This window comes from Danio aesculapii, chromosome 19 (assembly GCF_903798145.1).
Source record: "Danio aesculapii chromosome 19, fDanAes4.1, whole genome shotgun sequence".
NCBI lineage: Eukaryota > Metazoa > Chordata > Actinopteri > Cypriniformes > Danionidae > Danio > Danio aesculapii.
This window is the reverse complement of record NC_079453.1, coordinates 26,681,765-26,692,755: the sequence shown is the minus strand read 5'-3', so window position 1 is coordinate 26,692,755 and position 10,991 is coordinate 26,681,765. Positions and strand designations below refer to the sequence as shown.

At 34.6% G+C, this 10,991-nt stretch overlaps 1 protein-coding gene across 3 annotated transcripts in view; it reads right to left on the bottom strand.

Annotated features, from left to right (window-relative positions):
- Positions 1 to 10,991, bottom strand: part of col28a1a (collagen, type XXVIII, alpha 1a) — a 44,736-nt gene extending 33,745 nt beyond the window's left edge. Inside the window, exons 1-6 of one of the 3 annotated variants that reach the window (XM_056479905.1) lie at positions 10,799 to 10,991; positions 10,632 to 10,717; positions 8,780 to 8,929; positions 3,582 to 4,144; positions 1,819 to 1,839; positions 452 to 511 (exon numbers count right to left, since the gene is read on the bottom strand). In XM_056479905.1, coding sequence (XP_056335880.1) covers positions 452 to 511; positions 1,819 to 1,839; positions 3,582 to 4,144; positions 8,780 to 8,903 — 768 coding nt within the window. In that variant the 5' untranslated portion in view covers positions 8,904 to 8,929; positions 10,632 to 10,717; positions 10,799 to 10,991. Of the gene's footprint in view, positions 1 to 451; positions 512 to 1,818; positions 1,840 to 3,581; positions 4,145 to 8,779; positions 8,930 to 10,631 lie in introns of all 3 variants that reach the window. The other 2 variants (XM_056479907.1, XM_056479904.1) reach the window with 2 other exon arrangements.

The window sequence follows — 10,991 nt, the reverse complement described above, 5'->3', positions numbered from 1 at the left end:
ACACAGATATTTTAGGAATTTTGAGAGTGTCGGGAGACTTGGGTTGTTTGTTGTAAGCTAAATATCTTTTGGCCCACCTTGCTCGCTGCTATTCTCTGGTTGATGAGATTGTCAGTAGCCTACAGTATCCCAGTTAATGTAGTTTTTACATCAGTTATTGGTAAAATATATACTTCTCCTGAATTGTTAAGCTCTACTAAAGAAAAAAACTAAAACAAATGCTGTCATGATAACAGGCTAAAATAAAATAAGTTTGACTTCATTTTGCTTATTGTTTTTTAATTAATTTTACCATCATCTTTTTTATGTGTATTGTTTTATACATTTTATATCATGAATATCCTACAACGATATCCTCTTTTATCTGGATGGAAGGCTGCATGTGATGAGAACTGACAGAGCTAACAAACTGACTGAGACAGACAGATACGCAGTGGAGATATGAACTCACTGGATTTCCGGGAAGACCCCGCTCTCCTTTCTCACACAGACAGGATTTGGGCTGTGGACACTGGAACAGAGAAATATTCTATTAAAGATGAATGATAAAACCGTTTTTTATTATCCATCAATCTTTTATGAGTATGATGAATGGCCAGTGAATTGCTGATTTGAAGTGAATGCAGTTAATAATGATGATAAAAATCAAAAAGATGCTTTAAAATACTGATCAAATTACTTTATATCATAGAAATGCAATCTCGATAATTATTTTCCATATTGAACAATAACGATATATATTTCCGCATAAGTTGTTAATGCTTCCAGATTTAAAAGAGTACCTCAACAATGACTGGAGCCACAAAAATTAGAGGGTTCATTAAATGGCATAACATAAATTCGGCTGATAAATCTCTCATATCAACACACTTTTAGACTCCCATTGTTGCACATTTGTGAGGTGTTATTGGCTCTTAGATCAATATAGAAAAAAAGTCCAGAGCTTATCATTGTTATTGATGTAAATTTTATCACAATTCAATATAATATCGTTTATCGGCCCAGTTCTAGTCTAACCTATTGTTCAGGTGTTTGTCTTCTTGCTATATAAGCCTAGATATGATGTAAGTAATATGTAGGGTCAGACGGAATCTGTGGGCATTTTTTGCTATTTCTGCGCAGAATTTTATTAAAAATTTGCGGGTTTATGCGGAACAATTTTGGCAGTATCATAACTAAAACTTTAATATATAAACTAAAAAGTAATACCTTTTTAACTTGTATTTAATGTTTACAATGCAAATCCAATTAGATCCACATTATTTGGTAAACAAATCAAGTCTTCTATATAATATATCTACTAAAAGACAAAAAATATTACTTGACAAACTGTATCGTAAATAAGTTATTTAAACATTTTCATATTAGTCAATGATATTACTGAAGTTAATAAAAAACTGAATAAATATAAAACTTACACACATTTACACAAGTAAATAAACAGATTCAGTGATGGGCTAAAAATCTGCAGAATTCTTTGCGCACAGATTCCGTGTGGGCCTAGTAATGGGTCATGATGAATTGAGATTACATTAACAGCTGATGTGTGGTGTTAGGCATGACAAAACTGTTTTGATAAAAATTTATTGGATAAATTCCTAATGAATTGAAATATTTTGGCAGTATATTGATTGTTTATCGGTTAAACAGTTGTTTGGTGGGATGGCATATCCGTTCTCATAAATAAAACACAGCTATTAAACAATCAGCAACTGTTCATATTATAATCCAGTAATAACTGCACATTATCTACCACAAATCATATTCACTTTGAATTTAAATGTACAAGATTTTCATGATAACTGTAACTGTACTTACAGCTCTGTTCGCAAGCTCACTCTGAAAAAAGAAAAGAGAGCATTATTGAGTAATACACAGTGTAAACCATTGACATAGCCGCATACAGATTTATTAGTGCACACTGTAAAAAAAATCTATAAATTAGCAGTTTTCACATTTTGGGATTTTTGTTTTTATTTTTCCCCATTAATTTATGCTTTTGAATTGCATTATGGGACTTTGATCCTTCTACCAACAACTTTTAACCTTAAAGTTTGAAAAAGGATCTTTTATTTACATTTTAATAGTATAAAGTGATATATATAGTCCATGTAGGCGTTATACGTTTTCTGTTATTTTACAAACTTATTCATTCATTTTCTTTTCAGCTTAGCCCCTTTATTTATCAGGGGTCACCACAGCTCAATGAACCGCCAACTTATCCAGCATATGTTTTACGCACCGAATGCCCTTCCAGCTGCAACCCATCACTGAGAAACACCCATCCACTTCCAATCACACACATACACTAAGGACAATTTAGCTTACCCAATTAACCTATAGTACATGTCTTTGGACTTGTGGGGGAAACCCGAGCATGCAGAGGAAACCCATGCCAAAACGGGGAGAACATGCAAACTCCACACAGAAATGCCAACTGACTCAGACTGTAAAAAAAAATAAAATCTGTAATTTTATCTTATGCAGCTGAGGTGCCAGAAAAAAAAAGTTAAATAATGGCCGTTAAATTGCAGAAATTTACCATAAAATAACAGATGTTAAACTACAGAAATGTTCTTAAATTTTAATTTCTGTAAAATTTCTGTAATTTAACATCCGCTATTTTATGGAAAATTTCTGTAATGTTACGGCACCTCAGCTGCAGGAAAAAAACATCAAATTAAGAATTGTTTTTACAGTGCAGCCGAGGCTCGAACCAGCAATCTTCTTGCTGTGAGGCAACAGCCCCACGAACTGCGCCCCTTTACAAACGTACTTTCTATATTATTTATTATTCATTCTTTCATTCATTTTTTTTCGGCTTAGTCCTTTTATTAATCCGGGATCACCACAGCGGAATGAACCGCCAACTTATCCAGCACGTTTTACGCAACGGATGCCCTTCCAGCCACAACCCATCTCTGGGAAACATCCACACACACTCATTCACACTCATACACTACGGACAATTTAGCTTACCTAATTCACCTGTACCGTACTGTAAAATGTCAATAAAAGTCACTTTGGACTGTGGGGGGAACCGGAGCATCCGGAGGAAACCCACGTGAACGCAGGAAGAACATGCAAACTCCACACAGAAACGCCAACTGACCCAGCCAAGGCTCGAACCAGCGACCTTCTTGCTGTGAGGCGACAGCACTACCTACTGCGCCACTGCGTCGCCTATTATTTATTATACATTACATTACACATATACATATACACAACTATTAAAATGTCAATAAAAGTCACTTTGTTAAACAGTAGAGTTAAACTTTCAACATCAAAAGTGGACAGAGCAGAGATCAAGGTCTCATAATGCAATTCACAACAGTAAATAAACAGAAAACATTCAGGTATTAGTAATATAGTTCTTTCATATATTACTTTATTCATAAAATTTGGCTTCTAAATGAGTAATTAGGTCATAGTTTATTAATTGTACAGAATGATATACCTCCCCCAGTTTTCAGATTACTAGTGTACTTTATTGGTGTATTCTATTTTCCACCTGCATCCTATCCATCTCTTTTGCCTTCAAGGCAAAAAAAAAAAAACATGTCATGACTGCAAACACTCACCAGTTCCCTGAAGAGCTTGTCATCCAGCTGTGGGTCAGTAAGGCTGAAGAGATATTGCTGGGGAGGAGCGCTGGCAATAGACCTCAATCTACCATAGTCTTGCTCATCTCGTGAAGATCCCGGCAGCCCAATGACAAACATATGGATGTCGTGGATCTTGGCATCTGTGGCTGCAGTCACAGCACTGGGGCTGCGTGGGTGATCATCTCCGTCTGTCAGTAAAAGTGCTGCTCTTAAGCTAGTAGGCGCTGTCTCTCGGGTGAAGAGCTGAGTTGCATTTGAGATGGCATAAGCTGAGTAGGTGCCATGGCCGATGTAGGTCATTGAATCAACTCTGCTTTGGAACACATCAATGTCCTGCCAGTCCCGGAAGTTGTGCTCCAGTGAGACAGTGCTGCTGTATTGCAGGACGGCGAGTCTCACCCGCATCCGCCAGCCGGGAACCTGCATCTGCGTCAGCCTGGTGCTGAAGCGCAACACAAACTCCCTCTGCCTCTCAAACAGCATTGTGGCTTTCTCTGAGCTGTCCACCAAAAATGCCAACTCCACTGGACAGAATAAAGCTGCACGAAAATCAATATATGATATTTCAATTTTTAATAATTGGTTTGGCACAATTTTGACAAGAAATGGGGCATTTTTAAAATCTCTTAGTACTTATATACAGTGGTGGAAAGAGTGCTGAAAAATCATACTCAAGTAAAAGTACCATTACTTGCCTAAAAATGTAGTGCAAGTAGAGTAAAAGAATCTGTTGTAAATATTACTTAAAATATGAGTAAAAAGTAGCCCTTTCAAAAGTACTCAAGAGTAGTGAGTATTACGCTGTTAAAAACTGATGCATTTACATGTAATTTGTAGATGTGTGTAAACGTAACATTCTGTAGTCCATCTAGTTAATGCCCAGCAGGCACACAACGTCATGATAAGTTAATATTAGGTTCGATTTAGATTGTGATGTCAGATGACCAAAATTCAACATCTAGCCAGTGTCTAAGGACAATGTTATTCTGATGTCCAATAATGACGTCAACTGACGTTGATATTTGGTCGATTTTAGGTTAAGTTAGGAAGTAGCCAAAATCCAACGTCGACCCAACATCTAAAACCAACATCATATTAAAGTCAAATACTGACATTTATTCATCACGTATGGCAACCAAAATCCAACGTCTGATAAATGTCAATAGTGGTAACATCCACATAATGTCAAGCTGTTACAACATTAGACATTGATATTTGGTTGATTTTAGGTTGGCTGTTGGACATTGGCATTGGCCTGACGTTGAGTTCTGACGTCATCTCGATTTTCATTTGCAAACTAAATGCAACGTCCCCATGATGTTGGGGTACAATGTCAATCTGACGTCATGTTGACGTCTTGTGCCTGCTGGGTGTTTAGGACCATTTCGGTCATCATACAGTAAACATCCGTCATCTTCCCATCAGTGACACGCATCTGCAATTATAAATCTACCATGTCTTGAGCTAGTTCTTTATGATACGATTTACCTTCTATGTGTGATTTTATTGGACTCGCAGAACTGATTCTTTTAATCCCCATAGACATGAAAAAATAGTGACTGCAGGTTGAAGGAAAGTAATGGAGTAAAAGTACAGATACAGCACAAAAAATGTACTCAAGGGAATGTAAAAGTACACATTTATAAAACTACTTAGTAAAGTACAATTCCTTAGAAAAACTACTCAATTACAGTAATCTAAGTATTTGTAATTAGCTACTTTACACCACTGCTTATATAACAACACATCACTTAAAACAACATTTTAACATCATTTAGATTGTTCAATACACATAACCACAAAATTTCCTTTACACAACACAAATTAAGTGTTTCATTTATACAAATGTTTAATTCACAGTAACTGCCTTTCATGAAGCTATTGTGGTGGATAATGTGGAAGTATTTAATGTACAGTCATGATCATGTCATGATCATGACAGTCATGGCTTATAAAAATGAAAAATTGGTGATCGTAGAAGTGTTTTATTAATGAGAACAAATGTTTAACCAATAAACAATCAATATACTGTCAAAACCTTTGAATTCATTAGGAATGTTAGCCAATAATTCAGTTTAATACATTTTAATCTTCATGTTTAATCAATGAATCATTCATTATTTTCATAGATTTTCAACTTGTCTGAATGTTGTCTGATCATTTGTAGGTTACAGATTGCTGCAAGGGCTTTTGTAAATATTTAGCTTTTGTCTGAACATACGTAACATTTGATGTGATGGCTGTGCATAGAGTTTTACAGTACAGTAACATTCATTCAGCACAGTGGGCAATGTGATGCCTGTACCTTGTGTTGTTTACTACTGAAAGAATTTAATTGATTCCTTTAACTCTCAATTCAATTTTTTTTTTAATTTTCAAAGCAATAAGTTTAGATCTCTGAACAATTAGCTGATTGTTCACTTCAGAGTGGCACTTCTTATTGGTTTAAGCAAATGCTTGGGCGCATGTGTGCAAAGATTAAGTACAATTTTTCCGTAGTTTGGACAAAAACTATTTGCATATAGCTTGCTGATCAAAACTGATGAGACGATTCTCATTTAAATTGTAAAACTCTTCACAACCTCTCAATCATTTTTCATTGTGTAAGCCATCACACTTAAAACTGTTTATTCAATTATCAAACATTTGTATACGCACATGTTTACACCATAACATCTAATATTGACATTGTTTGTAATGTCTGATAAATTGATAAATGACCTCCAATTGCAATACAAATTGCCTCATCTATTTTACCAATCTAGTTCAATCACTACATTTTTTTGAGAATAGGGAACTTCAACAATCCTATACTGCAGCAACATGCTCGTGGAAGAGCAATTGGAAGACGTGTAATCTCTGGCAAGGCCAACAAGAGCGACAAGATGCCCACCAAGAATAATAATAATTGTCATGGATGCTATTTTGTAGTATTTTTTGTGTATTTGTGGTAACATAAGAAATATGAAATATACAATACAGTAATTAGACAAGCAAGATTGCACTTTACATATAATACATTCGTACAAAAATAAATGTACTTAATAAATATTTTTTTCTGTGTACTATTCACTTCTCTCAACAAATATCAAATTTTTTTAAACCTTAATTTCCATGGCTGACTGCCTCAGTCAAAAAATAGCTAATCATTTTGAGCACTGTGGCATACACTTCATGTTTTGGTGGCCTTTGCCAAATTACTGACATGATAACTAGGCTTTAAAGCATGAATGAAAAGTTTTGGGTGAATAAATACATTTTGCAGACATGCAATATAGTTCTGAAGTTCCAGCAAACAGTTTTGACATTTGCACTCACAGTTTAGAGAACACATATTTAGAGACTGTTTCCAAATATGTGCCAAAGCAATTGAGGAAAAACTGTAATTGATTCTCTCAGATTAAAAGTACTAAATTGAAAAAATTTTGCTGTTGTGTTTTAGTGATTAAACCAAATGTCTTCAATACATATCACTATGATCATATGTTCTGAAAAAAAATGTATTATGTGGAATGAAAGTATGTGTAACTACAATGAAAATCAGTGGTGTTACAAGTGTGATCAGTTTAAGGTTTTGTACTAAGAGATTTGAAAATGTTTACCTTACCAACCTTACCTTACCATGTTTACCACACGAATGTAAAGAAAGCTGAACAAATTAGAGTATAAAGAACCAGACACACATGTACACAGCTTTCAGAAGAGATTGAGATCAAGTCAGATAAGATGAACAAACAGACTTAATTGAAGGATTGATTTCCCATCTGACAGACAGACAAATTAACTGACGGATGCAGACATAGACAGGCAGGTTTACTGACTGACTCACTGACTGACAGACTGACTAATTGGTTGACTGATTTTCTTTCCATCAGACAGACAGATTGATTGACTAATTAACAGACTAATGATTGATTGACTGACTGACTGACTGATTGATTGATAGATATTGACTGTCATACGGACAGACAGACAGACAGACAGACATTGATTGATTGACAGATTAAAGGCATGGTATGTAATTTTCACAGCTAGAGAGCATGTTTTTCTTGACAAACATAGGCATTGAATGAGTGTTGAATCATGGGCATTGTTGTCTGTATTAAATTCTACAGGACTCCGAATGTTCATGGACGAGTTCATTTCAAATCATATCACTTTCAAACTAAAGTATTAAACTATTCACTTATTATCACTCTAGCACAAAGCTGAGTAACACCCTTTCCTAACTACACAAGATGCGATGCTGAGATGCAATAAAAGGTTTTTTGTCTTAACCATCCATGACGGCAACACACAACATTTCTGCAATGTCATAGCTAAACAACAATATTCATAAACCACTATAATGATCATCTCAGGTGCTGATCAAGTGCTTTGTTAAGTGTTAAAAGTTACCAGTATGTGTATGAATACAATTTCATGTGACATTTATTGCCATACTGAAAGTGGCAGCAGATAGTTTACCTCAGATCATGAAAATAAAATAACTATAAAACTTAAATATGAATATTGGAACTGTGAGTAAACATCACCATGCACTTTTAATAATGTTATAGACGGTTATTATTCATTCTCTATTCTGCACTTCTGCATGTCTGGTATCTAAATGTTTCTGTCTTGTGAAGGGTGCAGACAGCCAAATTGCTTGTTGCTGAAATCTTGCAGCACTATGTGATGTTACGACACAGTGTAGGGCTGAAAGCTGTCAAAATAATATGAGACTGCTAAAATAACTGCAGATGAAAGATGAGCGCAACATGGCACGAGAGAAGCAGAGTTTTATTATACCACAGTCAGCCCCTTCTGGTTTTTCCAGTCATCAAACTAAAGATATTTTAGATATACGGTTCAGTTATAATGCTTATAAAGAGCATTCTAATAAAATCCACAACATATTAAACCATCTTTGGTGTTTCCCTGTTTTCTTTCAAACCAAACTGGAAATTGAGGGTGTGTGACGTCATTAGCATGGAGACACAGAACATGGTAAGTGTTAATACTGTAGCTAAAGTGGCTCATTTCTCTGGTTTTAAACATAATTTGAATCAATTGGCATAATGATTGATTGACTGATTGATTGACTGACTGACTGACTGACTGACTGACTGACTGACTGACTGACTGACTGATTTACTGACAGAAACACAGCAGACAGATATAGGACTTCTTACTTTTGACTCCATTTGTGTTGACAGTGTTGTCAGGCTTCTGTCTGTTTTTTCTTCTCTTCTGGCTTCTGGCACTACAGCACAGAATAAGCAGCAGCAGACACAGCATCACCGCACCACACTGCATCCTTCTTGTTCATTCACAACGTCACTCTACAAATAAATCACATTATTGATCTATTATTCATTTTATTACTGACATTAGTAAATCTTTGATAACATTAATGAAAATAACATTACAGAAACACTGCAGATACCTGTCATAAAACCAGCTCCCTGTAATCAGCTCCTCCAGGGTTTTGCAGGAAGTTTTCTCTTTTTTCTTTTTACTTTCTTTTTAATATTTGCAGCCTAAAGTTATGGATTTTGTGACAGTTTGTCTCTAAATTTATGCTGTTTGCTTCAATAGTTCAATAGCATTTACTTCAAAAGAAATATTCTTTTTTTTTTGTTCTCATGAGCCATTGGACTTGCAAAATTCTAAAGAGACCTATTAATACAGAGTTATTTGACAACCAAAGTCAACAATAATTTTTAATATGCAATAGATGCTAAATAAAACGTTGATAAAAGCAGTATGTCCATAGTAATGCTCTAATGAGCTTTTTTCTTGTTTTCATATGCTTTGAAACTATCTCCATTTTCCATAGAAGCTTATAATTCATTGGAGTGATTAATAGTGCAATTAAATTTAGGTCAACCCATGAAACTGATGGTTACAACTCATTTAAATGTGAAAATCTACACACTGACAGAAGAAACTTTGAGAGGTCATGAAGGGCATATCCTATGAACTGTCCTGAGGCAGTCATCCACGTGGCCTGTCCATTTCTGCCCTGAAGCTGCTACAAAAGCACTTCACTACACAGAAACTAGCATCCAGTAATTGCAATGGATTTAAATAAGAAACATACAATTTTTAGCATTATACAATTTGTTTTTTGTCAGTGAATAAAAAAAAAGGTTATTGCAACTTTTCTCAAATGTATGACTTTTTTCTCAGAATTGTGAGATTTAAACTTGAAATTGCAAGTTATTAAGTTTATATCACACAATTCTGACCTAATAACTCACAGTAGTGACTTTTTTATCTAAATTGTGAGTTTATATCTTGCAGTTCTGCCTTTTTTCCTCTGAATTGTGAGTTTATATCTTGCAGTTCTGTTTTTTTCTCTAAACTGTAAGTTTATATCTTCCAGTTCTGCCTTTTTCTGTGAATTGTGAGTTTATATCTCAAAATTCTAACTTTATTTCTCAGAATTGGAAGTTGATATCTTGAGAATTTTGAGATAAAGTTCAATTAAATATAAATCTGAGCTTAAAAAGTAACGATACTATTTCAATTGTTTTATTCAGTTTTAAAAAACGGAAATATATATTTGTCAGGAGTCATCAGAACTGTTTATCATTATCCATTTGGATTATTACATTTAATTACTTAATTTAGATTAATCTATTTAAATGAAAAACTATTTTTAATGATTTTACAAAACAACAAACAATAATTAAGAATTAAAACTAGCAATAAACTAGCATTTAAAACAAAAATCTATTAAATGCTGTGTTAAGTTAAACGTTTATGAAACGTTTTCTGTGCTGCAATAAAAATGGTTAAATGTAGTTTAATCAGGTTAAATATCATCTCAACATAAAATTTAAAATAAATCTATTCAGATACATATATATCATAATTTCTCATGAAAATCTGAACTTTTTCCACTTTGGCTTAATCATCTAAACAACTGTACCACACAAAATCTTTTCAATAATATATACAATCCGCTTTGTTGTGTCCTACAAAATACCAAAAGTAAAAAGTTAACATTACCGTTAAGTGATTGAAGTAGTTCCTCACCTATATGTTCACTGCTGTACTGTCCTTCTCCTTAATAATCCTGTCCAGTCATTGAGCTCTTGTTACATCCTCATGAAGTCTGATATCTCCGTATGAAATAGCGAGAGGCAAAATAAGCAAAGTTTCATTGAAGCCAGGCATATAATGAGTGAATAATGCAGTAATACCCTCTCTATAGTGTGTCAGAGCTCAGTGTGCCAGTATCCCGACAGTAACCGGCTCACTGCTCTGGGACTCATAGAGTTAAACCCCCTTTTGTTAGTGGATTGGGAGGGCGATTATTCTGACAGCCTTGATTCCTGTATTCCTGTCAAATGTTTTATGCATGTCTTATCAGCCATTAGCTCACAGACATACTAT